Source organism: Amblyomma maculatum, chromosome 5, assembly GCF_055883805.1.
Source record: "Amblyomma maculatum isolate TAMU_Amacu chromosome 5, ASM5588380v1, whole genome shotgun sequence".
NCBI classification, from domain to species: Eukaryota; Metazoa; Arthropoda; class Arachnida; order Ixodida; family Ixodidae; genus Amblyomma; species Amblyomma maculatum.
The window spans coordinates 18256218-18280369 of NC_139348.1; the positions used below are offsets into that span (position 1 = coordinate 18256218).

The 24152-nt window shown below is 47.8% G+C and overlaps 1 protein-coding gene across 5 annotated transcripts in view; it reads left to right on the forward strand.

Moving 5' to 3' along the window:
• Nucleotides 1-24152, forward strand: part of Ccz1 (vacuolar fusion protein CCZ1) — a 107745-nt gene that overhangs the window by 36974 nt on the left and 46619 nt on the right. For 3 of the 5 annotated variants that reach the window (XM_084603542.1, XM_084603543.1, XM_084603545.1), the window contains exons 7-8: nt 766-834; nt 13625-13669. In XM_084603542.1, coding sequence (XP_084459668.1) covers nt 766-834; nt 13625-13669 — 114 coding nt within the window. The remainder of the gene's footprint in view (nt 1-765; nt 835-13624; nt 13670-24152) is intronic. The other 2 variants (XM_084603544.1, XM_084603546.1) reach the window with 1 other exon arrangement.

The window sequence follows — 24152 nt, forward strand, 5'->3', positions numbered from 1 at the left end:
GGAGTACTTTTTTTCTTCTAAAAAATAAGCAAATGGTGAGCCCGCATGCATATTAAAAGAAAACTTTATATATGAAACACATCACATGTGGCAAGCAAACATGTGCCATGTACATGAAATATACATTCCTTTATTAAAATAGAAGCTGTGAGTATTTTTGCTTGCTTTGCCCATCGTAGAAAGGCTGTTCAATTCATTGCAGTGAGTGCATAGTGCAAGGCAAAAAAGGCAGTGTTTAGGGCCGACGTTTAAGAAAGGTTTCGGTGATCCCTCGCTGCCTGTCACGCGAAGTTCCTGCACAACCATCAAATCATATGACCTCTCAGGTTGTACTCACGAACCGATCAGACAGATAATTAGAAAGCATGGCGGTGCTCTCTGAAATTCATGGTTTGGTGGGCGCTGTTTAACACAGGGATAAAGAGAAGAAAACACGGGACTGGTGTCTTTATTTCTCTTCTTTTCTTTGTCTCTGTGTTAAAGAGCGCCCACGAAACCGTCACGAACAACCTACAACTCGCCTAACTTCCCCTTCTGTTGCTCTCTGAAATGCTTCGTCTCGCGCAGATCAACCGCTTTAGTTAGTAGGCTGCATTGCTGCGCTTGGCAACAACGGCGTGGATCGATGGTCTCTCTGAGAATAAAAAAAAAGCATTTGCAACGGGAGGTTAGCTACGACCCTCATGGGGCTGTAAAGCTGCGTCTTCATTATCATTCCTCTAAAAGATGACGCATCTGAAAAGTTCCCTAATGACGTCGTTTCAGGGCTTTCTGCAATTACAACAAGATGTGTCAGCTTACTTCACCACCCACCGAACTCTCTACCAAACTGTGGTGAGCTAACAGCTGCCTACACTTCGTGTCGAATTTGCCATGTTTTTTTTGCGGCCGCCTCAAGTGGTTCAAAATGCGGTGCCCAACTTTGGTCACTTACAGCAATGGCAGAACATCCTCTGCGTAATGAAACGTCATTTTGACGTCATCATTAAATGCTTGTGCATGACATATTTCCCGCCACACAACGTCAGCCAATCAAATTTCAGGAGTTGGCTCTTGACAGTGGGCAGTTCATTTCAGCCTATTCGTAATACAAGTGTAAATGCTTCCCTTTCTATCATATATACCTCTGTTTTCCCTCCACCAGTTACTTATATATACCCTCCATGCATCATGAAATGCGCTGATAAAAATCCGTTTTCACGCTCACGTCATTTTTACGTCACCGCAAAAAGCCATTGCGACACACCAAAATTTCGTGCCACATATTTGAAACACGTGACTGTTCTGAGAACCAATCAGAGAAAAAAATGGCGCCGAACGATGGCCATGTGTGTCGAGAATAGGGCCTCAGTTGTGTTGATGTTTGGCCTCTTCTTCAGTGTGGCCTTGCAGGTCAGCTGTGTAGTGTGACAGCTTCAGGTTTGCTATTTGTGTGCTGTCATCAGCAAATAGTGGAATTAAAGGGGAGTATTTATGTGACATTTTGTTGTGCAGCACCTACTTGTCAGGCTGGAGCAACACGTCAAAATGAACAGAACAGAGTATTTTGCTTTCTAACTTTCTGCTGTCATGCACAAATAATGTGATTAGTATTTGTGCATAATAGAGCCAGCGAAGTTATTACATATCCACAAGCTGGTTGCAAAGGAATGTCTCGGCAGAAAAATGTTACTGTGTGCGCATTCTCCTTTCATGTCAGCCTTATAGTAGAGCACCGTTCCACATTTGCAGAGGAATATCTCCCACAGCAAAGATGAGTGCGTGCACTTTGGGCTTTCCAGAGGCTGTGTTATGACACAGTATTGGTTCAGTGGCAGTGATGGCCAATGCGGATGGTTCTCTCTATCGGCAGTTTTCTTTTTAGACCAAAACCTCAACTTGAGAACTGCAAAATCTGTTGTGGGGTGGGAAGTTCGACTCCAAATTGACCTTGTTAGTCTAGCATAGCAACTGTGTTCCTTGGAGTTAAAACCAAAGTAAATATCAAAGTAAATTAAGAACTACCGCCCTATTTCACTCACATCAACTGCTTGTAAACTACTTGAACACATAATTCACAATCACATATCAAACTTTCTCGAAGCTAATAATTTTTTTTACTAAATATCAGCATGGATTCAGGAGGGGTTACTCAACTTGTACACAGTTAGCAGAAACTATACATGATTTCGCCTCGTCAATTAACAATGGAACGCAGATTGATGCCGTATTTATGTACTTCTCGAAAGCTTTTGATAAGGTTACTCACGAAAAGTTAATTTATAAACTGGATACAGTACTTCATAACAAACAATTAGTAAAATGGATTTCAGCCTACCTTTCAAATAGAGAACAATTTGTTGTCTTTAACCATCATTCTTCTGACAGGCTTACAGTTCACTCTGGCGTCCCTCAGGGCTCTGTTCTTGGTCCTCTGCTTTTTTAATATATATTAATGATATTGTCGTTAACATTCCTGTAAAAATTAGACTTTACGCTGATGACTGTGTTATTTATACAGAAGTGAGAAATGTATCTGATCAACAACTACTTAATAGTGCATTACAAACAGTTTTCGCATGGTGTGAAGCATGGCAAATGTCTATTAACTTTGAAAAATCTGTACTAATGAGAATCACTCACAAAAAGAAAGTCTTACCCTTCGATTATTGTATTAACGGCATGACACTAACTGAAGTGGCAGAATATAAATATCTAGGGCTCTGGGTCAGTAACAATCTTAGTTGGAATAAACATGTTGATCTCATAACGTGTAACGCTTTCCGTAAACTCTTTTTCTTGAGGCGGGCATTGCGGTTATCTATCCCATCTGTACGCCTGCTTGCTTACAAATCTATTGTTCTGCCTACCTTAGATTATGCTTCAATCATTTATGACCCATTCACGCAAACTAACATGAATAAATTAGAGAAAGTTCAAAAGAGGGCGGCATGATACATATTGTTACGAAGGGGGTAAGACGTCGGAGCGCTGAACAACAAGACGATAGGGTCGGGAGCTCAGCTGGTCAACGGCAGCGCGTCCGGCACGAGAGTCCTTTTTCAACGTCTTTCTCCTTCACTTGTTTTCTAAACTTCATCTTCTTCCGTACTGTTACATTTTCCCCCTTTGCAGACGAAGCCCCCCGGGCGAGGTAGTTATTCGTTTCCACGAGAGTGACACGGCTTCATCCGGGCGACATGGGCAACTTCAGTTCTGACTGAACGACGACCACTTGCTGTCATACGTGCTATTTGGTAGTTCACTTCACTGACGCGTTCAAGCACAACGTAAGGGCCAGCGTAATGCGCCAACATTTTCTGCGCTAAACCACGCTTTCGGAGAGGTCGCCAAAGCCACACTAAATCTCCAGGGGCGTAAGACACATGGCTATGCCGACTGTCGTACCGAGCTTTTGAACGCTCTTGAGAAGCGAGAATTCGCAAACGGGCGAGACGGCGAGCTTCTTCGGCTCGACAAAGAGTTTCCGCAATGCACGGTTCATCATGGACGGAGTAAGGAAGAATGGTATCTAGACAATACCGAGGAGGACGGGCATATAGCAGGAAGAACGGGCTGTAGCCAGTAGTCTCATGGGTTGCGGTGTTGAATCCAAACGTTATAAATGGCAGTATAGTATCCCAATTCTTGTGGTCAGATGCGATGTACATAGATAGCATGTTTGTGAGTGTGCGGTTTGTGCGCTCCGTCAAGCCGTTGGTTTGAGGGTGATATGGTGTGGAATGCCTAAAATGCGACGCACACAAACGAAGAAGCTCTTCCACAACATCTGCCATAAACTGGCGACCTCGGTCACTGATGATCACTCGCGGAGGTCCATGGCGGAGGATCACAGAACGGAGCAAGAACAAGGACACGTGGTGAGCGGTGGCTGAAGGAAGAGCTGCCGTTTCGCAGTAGCGGGTGAGGTAGTCGGCACAAACCACGATCCAACGATTTCCGTCGGATGACTTCGGGAAGGGACCCATAAGGTCGATTCCGATTTTTTTAAATGCGCCACGTGGTGGAGTCACAGGATGCAGCAAGCCCTGTGGCGTGGACGTAGGGCGTTTGTGTCGTTGGCACTCAGTACAGCTCGCCACATATCGCTCAGTCGTCTGGCGCATCTTTGGCCAATAAAACCGGTCGCGGGCACGATGGAGCGTTCTTGCAGAGCCCAGGTGACCGGAAGTGGGGTCGTCGTGCATGGCGCGTAAGATGCACGAGCGGTAGCTCTCGGGAACCACAAGCAGAAAATTCGTACCGGTGCTTGAGTAAGCCTTTTTGTACAAAAGGCCATCACGGAGACAAAATGGGCTGGAAGCAGTGGAATCCCGCGCCTCCGCAAGCAGGGGCTCGAGGCTTATGTCGGTCTCTTGCGCAGTCCGCAAAGCCGAGGCGTCGGGAAACTCGGGCACGACGGAGGCGATGTAATGATCGAAATCACCAGAGTCACATTCGGTCGTAGGAAGAGGAAGGCGTGAAAGACAGTCTGCATCGGCGTGTTTGCGGCCACTCTTGTACGAAACAGTGAAGTCGTACTCTTGCAGACGAAGGGCCCAGCGTGCCAGACGACCAGATGGATCACGAAGGTTGACAAGCCAACACAGGGCATGATGGTCCGTCACAACCGTGAAATGGCGTCCATATAGGTAGCACCGAAACCGCTGAACAGCGAAAACTACAGCGAGACACTCCTGCTCCGTAACAGTGTAGTTACGCTCAGGTTTGCTGAGGGAACGGCTTGCATACGCAATTACATGCTCGCCTGTTGTCGAACGTTGCACAAGCACAGCGCCAACACCAATCCCACTTGCATCAGTGTGGACTTCAGTCGGGGCGGAGGGGTTGAAGTGCCGTAGTATGGGATGTGACGTTAGCAGAAACTTTAGTTGGCGGAAAGACGCGTCGCAATCTGAGGTCCAGTCGAAAGGGACGTCCTTTTGTAGAAGGGATGTCAGAGGGTAGGCGACGTCGGCAAACCTTGGAATGAATCGTCGAAAGTAGGAACACAGGCCCAGAAAACTGCGGAGCTCCTTTTGAGTCTGTGGTCGTTGGAATGCTGCAACTGCTGCAGTCTTCTGTGGATCTGGCCGAACTCCATCGCGGTCGACGAGATGCCCGAGTACCAGCGCTTGACGTTCACCAAAACGGCACTTTTTAGAATTCAGGACAAGGCCAGCCTTCTGTAGGCAATCTAACACAACAGCGAGTCGCGTGTTATGTTCAGTAAAAGTCCGGCCAAAAATAACAACATCGTCTAAATAGCACATGCAGATCTCCCACTTGAGGCCACGAAGTATTGTGTCCATAAATCTTTCAAATGTGGCCGGCGCATTACATAGACCGAAGGGCATCACGTTAAATTCAAATAGGCTGTCCGGGGTAACAAATGCAGTTTTTTTCTTGTCAGCAGGATCCATCGGAATCTGCCAATAACCCGATCGCAAATCAACTGAAGAGAAATAAGACGCGGAAAAAAGGCAATCTATGGCATCGTCGATGCGTGGTAGAGGATACACATCCTTTTTAGTGATGGAGTTGAGGCGACGATAGTCAATGCAGAACCTCCATGTTCCGTCTTTTTTCTTCACCAATATCACTGGAGCAGCCCAAGGACTTGAGGATTCCTGTATTACGCCCCTGTTCAACATGCCTTGGACTTGCTCGGTGATGATCTTACGCTCTGATGGTGACACACGGTACGGCTTTTGACGGATCGGATGGGCAGATCCCGTGTCAATCCTGTGGCGTGCGCGCGACAGGGGAAAACGTTGCGAGCCGTCGGACTGCGTGAAATCAAAGACGGATAGGTGCTGGCACAAGAGGTTCTTCAATATCTGTCGTTGTGATGTGTTCAACGATGCACTGATCATCGGAAGAAGCTTTTCGTCAGCAGGTGAGTTAGTAGCGGGGTTGTCTAGGGCAGGAGTAACGACAGCTACACAATTCGGGAGAGTTGCGCTACATGAAGCTAGTTTGGAACCCACTGGAAAAACAACTGGTTCCGATGAGCAATTTATAGTCCACAGTCCGGTACGGCCCTCTTTCACGCGAACCAAACAATGAGGCACTAACGCATTTTTCTTTACGCACTGTAAATTAAGAGGCGCCACAGTAGCCTCAAAAGAGTCGTTAATAGGACGGGAGCAGGACACCTGGACACACACTGCTGAATGTGGCGGTATGACGACTTCATCACACACACACAAAACGTCTTCATAATTTGATGTCTCTTCCAAAAGTTCACGAGGAAGAGAACCACTAACACTTAGCTCTCCCGTTCGACAGTCAACTGTAGCGCCGCACATACGCAGGAAGTCAATTCCCAAGATTACGTCGTGCGTAGATCGGGGCAGTACTGCAAACTCCGCCGGAAATACCGTGCCCCCCAAGGAAACTTTAACGCTGCATACCCCAACCGGATACAATAACTCTCCACTTACTCCATAAAAATTTGCAGTTTTGTCCCAAACAAACATAACTTTGTTCTTCAAAAGGTTCTTAAAATTTAAACTCATCACTGAAACTGTAGCACCAGTGTCTACCAACGCCATCGTTGGCAAACCATCAACAATCACATTGACCTTGTTCTTTAACATGAACACAGACGGAGGAATAATAGGTAGCAGCGCACATTGTCCAGCGACCTCACCTCCATTGGCCGCGCTGGCTAGTTTTCCTGCGTTGGTGGTGGAGATCGGCGCTGTGGAGACGGGGAGCGGCGCACACGAAATGATGGAGGTGGTGTGACACTACGGTCAGACGCTGGCGAATGGCTGCGGTGCCCTTCGTTTTGAAAACGGCCCCTCCGGGAAGGATGTTCTGGCCGATAGTTGTCGATGTAGGGCTGGACGATGCGTCGGTTCAGTGCCGTCGGGGGATTCCGGAACGATGTGCGCCGATTGCAGTAGCGGGAAATGTGACCCGCGGCCCCACACCGGTAGCACACCGGAAGAGGTCGCTCAAAAAGTGGCGTGTCAGCTGGTTCCTGCATGGTAGGCCGCGACGAATATCCGGATGGTGGTTCCGGGACGATGTAGTTGTCCGGCGGTCGGCGCGATGTACGACTGGAGTAAGAGCGAGGATCTCTACGCTGATGGCAAGAGAATTGTTGGAAATTGTCTTCAGGCCTTGGTTGCGGAGTGTATAGGTCTTCGCGGCAGACAAAGTCGGTGACATTCGTGGACATCGGCGGGCACGCACCCCCATAAGTTGGACGAGCATATACGTCCCCTCCGAAGCCATTTGGCCGGACAAGCTGCTCACGTCGTGACATCTCATCTCGAACAATCTCACGGATCGCGCACAGGAGGCTTTGAGATGGCGATTCCTCAATGCTAGCCACTGTAGTCACATTTGCGAGCCGTCCAAATTTCGGTGTAATACGGCGAGTCTTTAGGGCCTCGAATGTTCGGCAGTGCCGGATAACGTCAGAGACCGAACTCAAGTTTTCCTTGGCAATGAGGAAGTGGTAGACATCTTCCGCAATGCCCTTGAGCAGATGGCCTACCTTATCATCTTCAGTCATCCTGCTGTCGACGGTCTTGCACAACTTGAGTATGGCCTCTATGTAGGTGGTGCAAGTTTCGCCGGCTGCCTGGGCCCTCTGAGCAAGTGTCTGCTCTGCCTGTTTCTTCTTTGCAGCTAGGTCGCCGAAACATTCCTTGATAGCTTCGACAAAACTTTCCCAAGTTGTCAGGGAGTCCTCGTGGTTCTCATACCACATCAAGGCGGTTCGCGTTAAAAAAAAGACTACATTGGCTAGTTTAGCCACTGAATCCCAGCGGTTATAGCGGCTCACACGTTCATAATGAGTGAGCCAGTCATCAACATCTTCCCCTGCTTGGCCGGCAAAGGAACGAGGCTCGCGAAACGGTAGTGTCGCATTCGTGGTGGTCGGCGGCGCATCGCGAGACGGGGATAGAGGATCCCGTGTTGATGTTCGGGGCTGCTCGGTAGTCTGCTGCATTCTTGTTGGAAAGGGTGGGAGACCAGCGAGGCGACAGCTCCGACGAAGCTCCAGCGATTGAGGATGCGTCTTGAGGGTAGTCGTACCCAGCACCTGACCACCAATTTGTTACGAAGGGGGTAAGACGTCGGAGCGCTGAACAACAAGACGATAGGGTCGGGAGCTCAGCTGGTCAACGGCAGCGCGTCCGGCACGAGAGTCCTTTTTCAACGTCTTTCTCCTTCACTTGTCTTCTAAACTTCATCTTCTTCCGTACTGTTACAATATATAACAATTACCGGCGTACATCAGTAACACACCTTTTAATTCAAGCTGGCCTTCCGACAATAACTGAACGAAATCGTTGTGCACGACTTAAATTTCTGTACCAATTATTTAAAAGACACTCCAGATCAGAACTCACCGATTTGCTTGTTTTTTCGTCCTGATACACAACCCGACAACGACACCAGCTAACTTTAACTCCTTTTCGCGTTCGAAATAACTGCTTTAAATACTCATTCCTTCCACAAACTATTTCCGATTGGAATAACCTCACTAACAATGAAGTGCTGCAGCCATCACTGACATTGTTCTCGCAACATATCACCTAGTTTCTTTTTATTGCTTTTGTTATTTCACTGCTGTGTTGTATATGTTTCGTTTTATGGATGGATGAGACTCCACGCCGAGGTGACGCCGTGGGTGAGCAAAAGGGACTGGTTGCCCTCAGCGACCGCCGTTCCGTCACGTAGTTCATCGCAGTTAAGTCACAAAAATACTAGAACGTGGCGGAATAGAAACGCTCTCGGCAGAAATTCGAAGAGGGGCACGGCTTTGGCGGTCTGCGGTGTCAGTATCATCAGCTTTCTCGGTCGAAAAGGTCACGGTGTGCTTCCGGAGATCGATAATGGCCCCATACTCCCGGAGAAAATCGACACCAAGGATACAGTCGCGGGAGCAGTCAGGTATCACAAGGCAGCTGACAACAAACGTGGAGTTGCGAATTTGGACTCTCGCCGTGCACTGACCGCTCGGAGTTACGACATGTCCGCCAGCGGTTCGAATCTGCGTGCCAGACCATGGCGTCATCACTTTCTTTAGAAGCGCCGCTAGCTTCCCGCTTAAAATCGAAAAATCAGCACCAGTGTCTACCACTGCGCTAACCTTATAGCCGTCGAGGAGCACGGGTATATCGAGCGAGAGTCTATCTTCACGTGTACGAACTGTCGTCGGGGCCGTCAAGTCGCGGTCACTCACAGGTCGCGTTGTTGGGGGGTCTTCGTCGCGTCGATTTGAAGCGGCCTCGCCCCCTGAGGTCGCTGTCTTTAGTTTTCCCGGCTCGGACTAGGCGACCGTCGCTGCGCCATCCCGGAGGAGCTGGGCTGCGAGGATAGTCAGCGTGGAGACGGAGATCGTGACTGTCGTCTAAAACTTGGCGCCATGCGCTGCTGGGCTACGTAGTCCTCAATATCCCGGGGTCGTTGGCCTAAAGGAGGGCTACGCATGTCGATGGGGAAACCCTTCAGTCCCAGTTGTCGATATGGGCACTGTCGATACAGGTGACCAGCTTCTCCGCAGTGGAAGCACAGGCGCTGCCGATTTGGGGCACGCCACAGGTCTGCCTTTCGCTGGGGTGGTCGGCGGTTGTCGATGTACGGCTCGGGGTGGGCAGAATACAGTGAGCCTTGGTCGGGTGGCAGTAATTGTGTGGAATCAGTTGGGGGGACATCGCAAGATGTCCGCATACGTTGGCCGACAGGACTCGGTGGAAAAGGATGGCGGGTTAGCAGATGGTACCGAAGGCCAAAGTGCTTGCTGGAGTTCTTCTCGGACAATACTAGCGACAGAGCCAACCGTCGGCTGGGGAGCACTGAAAAGCTTCTGGAGCTCTTCACGCAAAATGGAGCAGATGATGTCGCGAAGAAGATCCGGACTAGCCCCGAAGGCCGAATGCGGCTCCGTGAGCGAAGCGGCGAGTACCGGCCTGTCGTAGGTCGCAGACCGCTGCTGGAGCATCCTTTCCATCGTGATTGCTTCTGAAAGAAACTCAGCAACTGTGCTCGGCGGGTTGTGCACGAGCCCAGCGAACAGTTGTTTCTTAACGCCGTGCGCACCTTTTTCTCTTCGGGCATGGCCGGGTCAGATCGTCGGGACAGCCTAGTCAAGTCCTCCACGTACATGGTTATGGTCTCGTTCGGCATCTGTATGCGAGAGCGTAAGGCCCTTTCCGCTCGTTCTTGGCGATCCGGGCTGGTGTAGGTGTCCAGGATGCAGCGGCAGAACTCGCGCCACGATGTTAGGGCGCCTTCGCGATTCTCGTACGAAGTACGAGCGCCATCTTCCAGGCTAAAGAAGACGTTCCTGAGCTTTGCGGCATCGTCCCGCTGATTAAATGCGGCGACCCATTCATACTGGGCGAGCCAGTCTTCGACGTCTTCCGTCTGACAGCCGTGGAAAGCCTTAGGCAGTCGTGGGCTCTGTAGAGTGTAGTACATTGGAGTTTGCATGACAGGTCGAGGGGCGGCTGCGGTGGTGAATTCCAACGGCCCGTGCTCAGGTGGTAGGCCTAGGTTCCTCCGGCTAGCGCGGTGAACAGGAGTGTCGATTGGCACAGGACCTGAATCCTGGGTATGCGGAGGAGTGCGGGACATATACTGGGATCGATACCCAGCACCTCTACCAAAATATGTCGCGGACAACAGGGCTAGACTTGACTAAAACGACGGGACGAAGCTGTACCAGCAGGCAAAGTTCGGCGCACAGCACGCGAGAGTCAACTTCAGTGTCCTCTTCTTCCAGGCGCAGCAAGAACATGGGGACACCTGGTGGCATTATTAATTGTTTAGAAGAGCTTCAACTTGCACTGTAATTATTGTTTATTTTTGCCTGTTTTGTTAAACTACATAGTTTGTATTCCCACCCTGCTAAAATCCCAACACTGGGATTGCAGTATCAATAAATAAATAAATAAATAAAAAATATGGTATGCCATGTCCACCCATGAGCCAGCATGGTGACCACTGCCCACAATGGTTGACGACTCAACTCTTTTGACCTTGACTTTTGACCTTAACACCCTAGCTTCCATATTGAGTTGTGAGTGCTAAGCTGAAAAAGCTCTGATGGTGACGCAGGTATCACATAAAGTTACAGCTAGTGTATACAGTCGAACCCGGATTTATTGAACCCGGCTATGTCGAATTTTGGTTATATCGAAATCACGGAATATCCGCTTGAAAATCCCATGCAAAAGTATAGGAAGGCCGCGTCATATATGGAACTCAATTTCACCGGTCGTTCAATATATCGAACTCCGCACCACGCACTCAAAAGTGTGCCTTCCCCAAAGAGGATCGCATCACCCTTGGCCGTTTGCCGCGTGACATTATCAAGCCACGCGCGGAAGGAATGAGAGGGGACAGTTCGGCGACGGCTGATCTAGGGCAGCGCCGCGCCCATTCCTCATAGGCACGCGCATCTGCGGTTATTGTTTCCCGCATGCCAGCACGTGACATTTGCAAGCCATGTGCTTGAATGAACCAGAGAGAACCGGTGGGAACAAGAGGGGAAAAACGCGATAGAGCGAAGCGCAAGTGTGTGCCCATTCTTTTGCCAAGCTATCTCTCCTTGTTCACTCCCGGCCTTCGTTCGCAGTAGCACGCGCTATGCATGCTCCAAGCCAGCTCAGCCCGTTTTCAGACAGAACGTCGAACGCTTTCTCCAGCGTGTGTTGTGAACCCTCTGCGCGTGGTGGCTGACATGGCTATGGCGCCTACTGAAGCGGCAGATATCTTTTTATTTTTTGCAAGAGTCCATTCTTATCGTTGTGCTGTACGCGCGGCGTAGCGTAAGATATGACGGCTGCAGACGTTAAAAATTGGCAGGTTTTTTTTTTTTGCAGGAGTCGTCTATCTCCTTCGCTCCCGGCCTTCGTTCGCAGTAGCACGCGCTACGCATGAGCCAAGCCAGCTCAGCCCGTTTTCTGACAGAACGTCGGACGCTTTCTCCAGCGTGTATTGTGAACCCTCTGCGCGTGGCGGCTGATGTGGCTATGGCGCCTGCGGAAGCAGCAGACATCTTTTTTATTTTTTGCGAGAGTCGTTCATTCTTATTGTTGTGCTGTATGCACGGCGTAGCGCAAGATATGACGGCTGCAGCCGTTAAGAAGCGGCAGCTTTTTTTTTTCGGGGGTCGTTTATCTTTGCATATATGAATCAACGAAAGCATGCGGTCAGCTGTGATCATGACACCGGCTTTTAGCATTTTTCGCTTCAAGCAGCATTTGCAGCTATCATGCTTTCTTTCCAATGATTTTGTGGCAGTGGACTGCACCCGCACTTGGGGCAGGATAAATCGAACCAGGCTTGTGCGATCAAGCCATCACGGGCACTCTTCCAAGTTTGCTCCCTGCCACTGCAGGAGCTATCAAAACATCAACACGTCGTGACGTTATCGCTGCGCAGCATTTTTGCATGCTGCCAAGAAATGAGCTGTGGATGAGACGACCGAAATGGAGTGGCACGCGGCATTGACATGCAAGCGAAAACTCTCGCGATTTCTGCCGCGGCAACACAGAAACCTTGTTTTGAGCTGCCACGATAGCTTGAGCGGCGAGAGGGATGCAGTTCCAACAAGTTTGAAATGTTTTGCTCTGTCGCTGCTGCTCGTCGCTGAGATCGCTCAATCGCTTGCATGTGAGCGAGCTGGCCTTAACACTTTTTTTTTCCAAATTCTTGGGTGCAAAAGTGGAGGGTGGGTTCATTATGCGAGTAGGTTGATTACACGACAAACACGGTATCGTTTTTTTCGCATCGTAAGGGCAGTCACAAGCCGATTTGTGTATATCGAATTATTGATATATAGAACTATTTTGCGATCCCCTTCGAGTTCGATATATCCGGGTTCAACTGCATACAGCTGCAGTTTGTCTCGGATAGACAGTCAGGTTCGGGATAGAGAGTGGGTCTGGTCCATTGCATCAAAACGAGCTAAATAGAACTTTTGGCAATTTGGTCCGACTTACTATGTTTTTATACATGACCTGGCTGGCGTTTCTTTTTTCCTGAATCTTGGCAGTTTGGCAGCCATGTGTGGCCTGTGGGGCACTTGCAACTGTACTATGGCTGTACTCATTGTTTCTGGCCAGTTGTTGGTGTGCCCCCTGTGTGAATGCAGTGAAGCCATGGTTCAGAATAGCACTTTGCAAGAGAATGGTAGCTACTGTGACCTTGGTGAATGCTTCTCTGGAGGAGCCTTGAGACATTCCCATAGAGGAACGGTCAGCCCTTGAAGGGAGAAACAACCTGGATGAACTTGGACATAGCTGAGAGAGTGGTTACCAGTTTGCAAACGCCTGAATCTGGTTAGCGCGTACTGGCGTTAGATAGCTTGTGCACAAGGTGCCAAATACAATGGCTTTTATGGACAAGCATAACTGCGAGGAGTGCTGTTTGTCGGTGGCTTTCTTGTTTCTAGTAACTACTCCCATTGTAGGGCATAGCCTCTTTTATGTCTCACATGAGGTGGATCTGAGTGTTAGCAAAATGCTTCTCCTCCTTGACATAATGCATTCATTTGTTCTGGTGTACTTTATCAAGCGCTGTGGTCTGTGTGCATTTCCGGTCGTTCCTGTCCTTCCGGCCTTTGCCATTGGATAGTGGTCCATTCTTATATGCTGCATTTCCTTTGCAGGGCCATCCAGTCTTCCGTCTTCCTCTGCAACGACCTGCTTGTCTGGTGAGTGCATACCCTCTGCTTGTCAGTGCAGACCGGGTTTCCACTTGTTCACCGCAATATCGGCTACTGTATTCTCCAATGTATGAATTTTGTCCTTTCTTTATTCCTGAATTTTGGAGTGGTGTAGCTTATGCAATATACTTACAAATTATATGCAGTAAAAAAATGACGTCCATGTTTGAAGATAAAGTTGGGACAATGGTTGTGGTATTTTAGCCCCCTGGTAGTTTTTTTTTGGTACATCCATGACACTGGATTTCTGCCGCACAAGATCTTGCTGTACTGGAACTATGCTGGCTTTCTGTTGAAATTTCTAGCTCCATCTAAAGATACATGCTCACTGGCAGATGCTGCCTCCTTAAAGGACTTGCAATAAGCATTATAAATATTGCTTATGGTGTCGTCTTTTGGAGAAAATGAGAAATGATTTTGATCTTTAATGTGTCTCATACTTTATGGGGATCTACTTTTGTACTTTCGACATCTGAGCATGATTGAAGTAGAGGCAAGCAAAGGTTAACCTTTACTTGCACATGCTTCAATGCCCATGAATGTTAATTACATTCTTCATTAGCACTCTTCTGAGTTTCTGTTATTACTGATAGTGACAGGATATGATTGCTGTCCTGTATTACTGAGTTCCTCTTGAGTTGTTCAAATGGCTGGCAACTTGGAACTCTGGCTGGCTTCAGTGTTTCTTCTCCTGACCGCAATGCCTCTTCTGACTTTGGATTTGGGTCCATACACTTAGCCTGAACCATATGACAGCTGGGCTTCGGAGAATGATAGCTAATTTTGTTCAAGCTGTTATTCGTCAGTGACAAACAGCACGTAGCAAAGGGACAAGCGCTGTGTCAAAGGACACGGCGCTTGTGTCTTGTCCCTTTGCTACGTGCTGTTTTCTCCCCCCCCCCCCCCAATCTATGCTCGTTTTGTTTACTCAAAATTAGCAGTAAAAACATATCACCAGCTGGGTTAGTTTTGAAAATGCAACAGTGCTAAAGGGCGCGTTCACAAAACCTGGAGTTGGCCATGTCAGTGTTGGTGTTGTAAGCATATCATGGCTGAGCTTGTGCATTGCTCCTGAGATGAGAGGGTGAGATGAGAATCCCCAGTTAGACGCCCCCAGGTGACAGCTTGGCCAAAGTGGGGCTTTATATGCACGTCTTTCGCACGGTCTGGGTACCTTATGACTGTATGCTGACGAGTATGCCTGGAATTAAAGTGAGTAATGGATGCAAATGAGGATTTGCAAGGAGAGCTGGCAGACTGCAGCCGTTAACGCTGTGGCATCGTACCCACAAAAGCTTAAATGTCCCCGCTGCCTTAAGACGAAAGCCTTTATAGGCTCATGCGTGCCGTTTATACATTCTTTGCGTTGGCACTTGAAGAATTTGTTGTCTCCACCGGAAATCGAACCACTATCCCTTTGATCCCCAACCGAGCACCCAAACTGGTACTACTCCATATTAGGCTCATGAGAAACAGATCAGAATACTCCTCGTCTACCGTAAGGATGACAGTACCAATGACACTGCACTTAGTGATAATGATAATACAATATACAATATACAATTCCGGGACAATATACAGTAAAACCTCGTTGATACATTTTTTAAAAAGGCTGGGAAAAAAATTGGCAGTAGTTTAGCTCTGGCTAAACCTGGTAAGTTGCGCAAGCAATACTGCAATGGTTGCGCTTAAGGTTCGGCATGTAGTGCCATTGTCGCCTTGCTGCATTCCACCGTTCTTGGCTACTCTGTTCAGATTCTTCTCGTCCTGTTGTTGATGCCGAGTCATCACCGTCCAAGGCATTCTGAAGACTCCATGCAGGATCATCACCAGACGTACAAGTGTCTAGAGGTGCACGACGCGCTCGTCTAGCGGCGTCTTGCGCTCGCCGTTTTGCTAGCCGTTGTTTCTTCAGCAGTCTCTTGAGCCCATTCCCAATTTCTGGCTTCGGCGCATCGCCGATGCTTCTCCTTGTAAGACTTCATAGCAACTGATTTTCTCCGACGTGAACTCCTATTTCTCTCTTTTCACTTTCACTCCTGTTAGCGATCATCTTTTTATTACTGTGCAATTCCTTACCCTAGGCGGCGGCCGTCCGCCCCTTGGACCCTGAGTGGTGCGTCCCGACCACTGCTTTGGCGCACGTGCCTAGATTTCGACACGTGCATGCAACGTGAGACCTTGCTCGCATTGCATGCGGTGGGAGAGTGCGATCCGGGGAATGCCAGGAGTTCGAAGTGCGTGAGGACGGGAGTGAGCGGAGCCTTTCGTTCTAACGCTAGCACTCCCCCCTTCCTCCCTTCTCTTATGGCACGGTTCAGGTGTCGACGCAGCTGCGGCTAACGTGGCGTCTGCCGGGGATACGCGACAGCTTGAAACCTGACGCAGTATTGCGTAACAGTATTGCTTACACATTAAAAACATATTATCCGGGAAAACTTATGATCCGAACTGTCTACTATTAAAAAAAATTAACTGTTGAATGAGGTACAAAGGCATTTAAAATTGAGACTTTCACTGTATAATTGTGTAAATTAGCATTTGTAGACATCAAGTATGCACAGCTCCTCTCTCGCTTATCATCTCGCAGAATTCATCTCTCGCAGAATTCAGTCCATATTCGCGTTATCTTAAGGGAAGCGATTTAGCGACAGATCTGGGTCGCAGAAAGAATGACGAGCTGAGATTACTTCCTTAATTTTTTCAGGATGCTTTGCCCCCTTATACCCGTGACATGTAAAGAAGCCGTCACGATTACTTTCAGTCGCCCCCTAGATCGGCCCGCTCGTATGCAAGCGAGTACAGTAAAAGCTCGTTACTTTGAACTTCGCGGGACCGAGAAAGAACCCACTCTCCACTCTTGCCACTGAGAATCTTAAAGAAAAAAAAAAGAAAAAATTGGCTGGGGCTTAGCTAAGGTTAAGCCCGGATATCTCGAAACGAAAAGCTTGGGTGATGCTTATGGTTTAGCTTATGGTTATGCTTTATTATTTAGCCTACGGATGTGCTTACGGTTTAGCTTATGGTTATGCTTTATGATTTTTTAGGCTATGGATATGCTTACGGTTTAACTTATGGATATGCTTACGGTTTAGCTTATGGTTATGCTTTATGATTTAGGCTATGGATATGCTTACGGCTTAACTTATGGATATGCTTACGGTTTAGCTTATGGTTATGCTTTATGATTTAGGCTATGGATATGCTTACGGTTTAACTTATGGATATGCTTATGGTCTAACTTATGGATATGCTTACGGTTTAGCTTATGGTTATGCTTTAGGCGTTTCAGACTCGGCTTTGCTGCGTCCTTTAGCGAGACATTCTTCTCGTTGTTCGGGTGTCTCGGAGGCTCGTTGAGCTTTCAGCCTTTCATTTCTTTGCTTCTTTTCAGCCAGCTCCCTTCGTAGCACTTCTGTATCAGTAGTGTGTATCGGCGGCATGCTAAAGACGCTTCGTGTCTACTCTTATTTCAGTGTCATGTTTATGGCTAGCACAGCGCTATGCTTTCATGCCTAAACACTGTGGATGCTTATGAGTGAAAGTGGAAAGATAGAAAGGGGCAGTTGTAGTGGAGGGCCACGGAGTAATTTCGACCACCTATAGATCTTTAACATGCGTTGATATCCTACAGCACACGTTAAAGATCCCCAGGTGGTCGAAATTACTCCGTGGCCCTCCACTACGACTCCCCTTTCTCTCTTTCATTTTCACTCCCACCTTCCTCCCTTCCCTTACAGTGTGGTTCAGCTGTCCACAGAGCAATTGTGACAGATACTGCGCCTTTCCCTTCTTGTGAGGGAGTCGGCGACGGCCACCTGCGCCATGCGTGACGTCACTCGTACTCTGACATACACCGGCTCGCGCGTAGCGTGGCATTGACTAGCTTAGTGAAGCTTTTCCTTCAAAAAGAAAGCGTTCGTTAGCACGTTCCTCCTGCATTTCCCGCCATCACCGTCGCATTCCACTGTGCATTTTTTGGCAGTGCGCCAAGATGCATCACACCAAGTAACACCACGGTGTGTTTTCCTTTTCACACCAGCTCTATCGGGAAAAAAGAAGGGGGGAGGGGGGGCAAAATGGCAGAGTGCCAGCATTCATCCGGTTGTGCAGGCCTCGTTCTCACGTTTGAGGCGGGTGCCGTCCACTGCCACACTGGAACGCGTGATAGTGCAAACGCGTTTTGAAGAACAGGCGCTTAAAGCTTGTTGCTTAAAACATCTGTTGCTTAAAGCTAGCGTCATGATCGTGGCTGAACGCATGCTTTCGTTTATGACATGGGTGAAAGAATGGACAACTGTCGCAAAAAAAAAAAAAGTTTTCCTGCGTAATGATTTTTTTATTATTCCCCGCATGGGGCACCTGTTAAAGCAAGTGTTTGTGTGTACTATGCAACACCACACACCCCGAGCGCCTACGCTTAGCCGTGCGTGGCATCGCCGTGTCTGGGGAAAAGGGAATCCTGGTGGTAGAGCGGATGCCGAGAGTTTGGACCTTTAAGGCCCCTTGGCGGAGGTAACACGCCACTTTGGACCGCGTTTCCCATAGACGGCACCTCCGGCCTGACCCGACCGGGGGAAACCGGCAGTCGCCTTTTCCTGTCCTCCCCTCAATCTTTCACTTTCCTATCTTCTATCTCAGACCTTCCCTGTCCTCTCTTCTCTTTGGTTTTTCTGCTCTCCTGGCGGCTAGGGTTAACCTTGTATGGTGCAGCTACCCTGAGTTGCTCTATATTTGCTTATAGTGGCGGTGCGGTGTACAGCTGGTGCGGGCAGGACATCTTGGATGTTCCTGTCCCGTCCCCTTGTTGGGCTCGGTAGTGAGTGGCTGGCACCGCTGCCGAACAACAAACATTTTTCATGGCTTCTTCTTCACACCAAAGTGATCGCCTTCTAAAAAAAGGCGGACCGAATGCACTGCCCAGTTCTTCCTGAAAATGAAAGAAATATTTCTCAAATATTATGCCCTACATAGTGAAGAAACAGAGAAAACTGCCAGAACAATCTCTCTATTTCTTGTGTCAAAGTGCCTAACTGATGCCTTGGGACCAGGCTACAAGGTATCAAAAATGACCAGTGGTGACCTTCTGCTAGAAGTCAGACAATGTCCAGTATTCAAAACTGTCCAACATAGTGTCGATCGGAGAGATCCCTATTTCAATCACAGCTCATAGATCCCTCAGCACCGTCCGTGGTGTGATCTCTGAAAATGATTTCCTAAATCTGACTGAAGAAGAAATTTCTTGAAGGCTTGGCCGGTCAGAATGTGATTTCAGCACACAGAATAAAGATCAGAAAGGACAACAAAGAAATTCCTACAAAGTACTTAGTCCTCACTTTTGCATCCAGCGCCCTCCCTGAATCTATTGAAGTGGGCTACTTGAAAATAGATTTGAGACATTCCAGACGCTGCTTCAGTTGTCAAAAATTCAGCCACGGCTCACAGAGTTGTCGCGGCCGTCAAACTTGTGCCAAGTGTGCATCTCAAGGGGATCAGTCAGACAACTGCAGTGCTGTGCAAACTGCCAAGGGGAACATGCAGCATACTCACGGTCATGTCAGAAAAGAGAAAAAGAAATCATAACTGTCAAAACAGAAGAGAACTTAATATATCCAGAGGCATGAAAACGAGTCGAAAATACTACTTTTTCGTTCACAGTGAGAACAGACTTTTCCGACTTCTCCGATGTGGTGCACAGGGGCAGCACACCACACAAGGATGAGGCCGCTGCTCTGGCAAGGCCATCACCGCCCCAGGCAGACGCAGCACGAGCTGCCCTGCCATCTATGAAAAAGGGCCCGCAGGCCTTTAAATCAGCACGCCGCAAGGCTTCCCCACACCGGGAGAGGCCTCAAACACACACACCCGCGGCTTCGCGGACCTCCAGCGCCTCGAGCCAGGTGATGGACACCAGTTCACCTCCACTGGAGGGGCGGCAAGCTGGCTTTGAACAAACAAACAAAAAAGAAAACCCCAATAACGGGTCCAAGAGACCCACTACACTAGGCTTTTACCTCTACTCCTTGAAACTTATAATTATGGCGTTTTTAGTTCATTGGAACTACCGAGGACTTTTAAAAACTACACAGACTTAAAAGACATTTTAAATTCAATTGCCTCTGTAGCACTGTGCCTACAGGAGACCTTAGGACCACAACAAACAAACATTTTAAAAAACTACAAAGTCTTCCGGTGTGACAGGAAACATTCAAGTAAGCTCTCTGGCGGGGCTGCTATCGTGGTTCAGAGTAATAGTGCAACACGAAAGATTGATTTAAAAACCATGTACGAAGCTGTTGCAGTAACTGTGATTGATTTTAAAACAATAACAATATGTTCCATATACCTTGCGCCACAACTAACGGTCACACTTCATAATTTAGAACTTTTAGAACAATTATCAGAACCATATATTTTAGTGGGGGATTTAAGGCTCATTCCACTTTCTGGGGAAGCGAGCAGACAAATACCAGAGGCAAAATTTTAGAAGATTTTATTTTATGCAATGATATCTGCCTGCTAAACACAGGAAAGTTCACATGCTGCTCCTCAAGCACGGGAAAAATGAGCTGCTTGGATTTGTCGTTTAGCTCACCATCAGTTTTTACGGATTTTACACGGGACGTCTTTGACAACCCCCACAGAAGCGATCATATGCCCATTTTAATTAGCCTAACATCTTCACCATCTGTGACCCTAAACAAGCCAAACAGGTGGAAAATTCACCTTGCTGACTGGGAACTATTTAAATCAAAAGCCAACCTTGAAAAAGTTTCTTCCGATGACCTCACCATAGATGATCTGAATGAAAAGTTTACGGCTTGCATTATTACAGCAGCACGCATAGCTATCCCACACTCCTCAGAAGTTATTAAAAAAATCAGATGGTTTGGTATTGGCGTGAATGCAAGGAAGCTAAAAGAAAACAAAACAAAGCCTGGGAGATTTTTCGCAGATATCCAACAAATGAAAACCTTACAAAGTTCAAACAGGCTAGAGCCAAAGCTCGATATGTCCGCCGAACAGCAGAGAAGACTTCCTGGCAAGCCTATGTTTCGTCTATAAACAAGTCAATCACATCGAAAAAAATGTGGGAGCAAGTTCGAAAACTAAATGGCAGCTTCTCCTCTTTCACAATTCCATTTCTAACAGACCCAAGCAAACAAACAACTATAGAGGAGCAAGCAAATATTTTATGTGAACATTTTTTCAGAATTTCAAGCTTCTCGCATTATACAGAATCCTTTAAAATGTTCAAATGCATGGCCGAAAAACAAAACCTCCCAACAACTAGAAGCATAGATGAATCGTATAGTTGAACCCTTTTATAAGAGACACGTACGGGAGAGCAGTTTTTGTCTCTTATATGAGAGGTCTCTTATAAGCAGGGTACCATTTTTTTATTTTCTGATCAGCCCTTATTTCAAAGTAGGTACCTTACGACTAAAAGAAGCACAAAAGACTGGTATAGCCTGTTGCAAAAAGTTTATTATCATTTGAATTCATATTATGATCTGCTAGGTCGACAGCCACACACTGAATACAATCCACATTCCTTCCACCACAACTTTCTCACACTGCTTTGCGGGTGAAATAGTTCTCAATCTTGCTCTGTTTCATGGCTGCATTTACAGTGTTTTTTAGCACAGCTTCTTCCAGCTTCGTGACAAGGCCAAGAGCTTCATGCCCACTGGGCCAAAGCTGTATGCGATGGCGCACTTGCCCGAGTACTGACATGACCTCACCAGAAGTCAGCGGTGGTGCAGAATCAGTTTCATTGTCGGACTCATCCGTTGCACTATCCTCTTGGTCCTCTTCCTGCACCATTCTGACTATGTTCTCATCTGTGAGGTCTGCAACAGGAATATTGTCATCGGCTTCAATAAAGCTTTGAAATGTGCCGCACTCTTCAAATTTACTTTGAATGATTGGCCAAATTTCTGGCTCCTCATCTTTACATTCCATGTCTTCATCTTTAGTGTCCCCTTTCTGCTGCAGATTAAAACCCGCTTTACGGAAGCACCCTCTCACTGTGCTCGTTTTGATGTCACTCCAAGAGCCAGTCAGCATTTCGATTCCTGTCCTCACGTTGATGGTTGTTTCCCGCTTCTGCAGCATGTTAAAGAGCAGTCGTTCAACGAGCCGCTCTCTGTACTTGGCTTTAACAGCTCTTATGACCTCCTGGTCCAGAGGCTGTAGCAGAGAGGTGCAGCCTGGAGGAAAATAGCTGAGCTGAACAGCTTTCAGCGGCGGGGTTTCCATATGTGCCGAACAGCTGTCCAAAAACATCAAGGTCTTCCTGTTTTTTCTCGCCATCTTCTCATCAAAGCTTATCAGCCATTTATTGAAGATGTCTGCCATCATCCATGCAGCCTTATTAGTTGTGTACTCCACATTGATGGAGTAGTTTTTTAAGCATCTTGGGTTTTTAGCTTTGCCAATAACCAAAATTCTTTCTTTCTCAGTTCCGTCCATGTTAGTGCAGAACATAGCTGTAAGGCGCTCTTTGGATTTTTTGCCTCCGCTGCAGTTTTGGTTTGCGAAGGCAAATGTTTTGCCGGGGAGCATTTTGAAAAATATTCATGACTCGTCAAGATTGTACACATCACAAGCCTTCCATCCGCTTAATAAAGACGGCAACGTCTCATTCTTCCATTGCTTTACGGTGTTTTCGTCAGCAGCATTGCTCTCACCGCAAATAGCTTTGTAGCTGATACTATGACAATGCTTGAATCTGTCAAACCATCCTTGACTGGCTTCAAACTCAATGCCAAGACCGAATGCAAGCTGCCTGGCTCTGGCTTGAATTAAAGGCCCGCTGAGTGGAATGTTTTTGCTCCGTGTGTCTTGAATCCAGAGAAGCGCTTCTTCTAGTACGGGATGGGACGACTTACGCAGCTTGGTACTGCTTGCCCCAGTGGGTGCTTCTTTGATGATCTTTTCTCGCTGAGTCCAGATTCCGCTGATCGTCCTGCGTGACAACCCAAACTTTCTGGCGACGTCTGCTTGCTTCATCCCGCAGTTGAGATCCTCTATGATGTCCAACTTTTTCGCGACCGTAAGGCTAGTACGGCGCTTGACTGAGCAGTCCGCCATGCTGACTAGGCGCCCGGTGATGTGGTAACAGTCAAGCAGCCAGGTGGCGATGGTGAACGTTGCACAACGATAACAATGGCAGATAAGCCCAGTTCACGACGTTCCTAAAGCAGCGTCGCGGCGTGGCAGCGCAGTTAGGGTTAAGCACAGTAGCAGGAAAGTTTCATTGATGCTAACTGCGATGCTGCTGTCTAAAAAAAGCACGTGTACAGCCGCTTTCATGCTGCTTGTCTGGGCTTGGCTTGGCTATTGCCTCGCTTTCATGGCTTGTTCGCGCCAACTAAGACACTAGCTGATCGCCTCGCTCGCGTTTGGCAGGTATATTGGTCATTAACGAAATGCAGCACGAGGGATAGCACCCGCTGTGCGCTTTGCCAGGCTTGTGGACATGACACCTGTGATTCTTGATTGGGAGTTGTGTGAACGAGAGTGCCCACCTCGCGCTCCCGGTATTGCTGCCTCGGGCAGACGCCCGCATGCGCGGTCGCACTCGTACCCTTGGCGGTAAGTTTGAAGTGCTTTCCTATGTTGCAATCCCATTGCAAAGGCTTCTCGTCGGTATTTTATAGCTGACCGACCAACTCTGGCTTTGCTGAAGTTATAATAAATAGTGACTGCGCACTTCTATCATCCCCCTTTGCTTCCACAATGGGCGCAACTGCGATTAGCGACCGATGGCACTGCATCGAAAGTTAAAATGTCTGCTACAAGTGAGATTGTTGACCAGAATGCAAGGATAACTTGTCCTTTATACCTGATTGTCTTCTATGTCCAATGTCTGTTACAAAAGAGGTCAAATTAATGGGAGAGATAGGGCAACCAACCAAGTGGGTGAAGAGTGTCTCTTATACCCGATTGTCTCTTACATCCGTGCCTCTTATAACGGGGTTCAACGAGGAAAGTTACTTTCGCCAGCAGTTTCGCGGGAGGCAGAACGCGCAGTACTGATATTAATGCTATAGTTAATGCTTTATTTACAGTCCAAGAAATAAATAGGGTGCTGTCTTCTGGGAAAAGGACAGCACATGGGCCAGACGAAATACATTATGAAATGCTTGCTCATCTGTCCACACCTGCAATAGAAGCAGAGCCCTTCTCTGAAAGCTAAGCAGTTGAACCCGGCCCGATGTGGCTGAAAAAGCTTTCCACTTGGTTTTTTTGTGCAGAAGCCACCACACATGTTCCTTGTTGAAATCTTTGCACAGCTCGTTGACACCCCAGCAAATAAAGATAAAATAGCAGTTTCACAGAGGGAGCATGTGTGACTGCCCAAGAGTGAGCTGAAATTGAAAGTATCCTTTTCTGGGACCACCATTTAAAGTTCCAGGCGGGTATTTCCCTGATTCATCATTTAAGCCGAAGTCACAGCTCATGA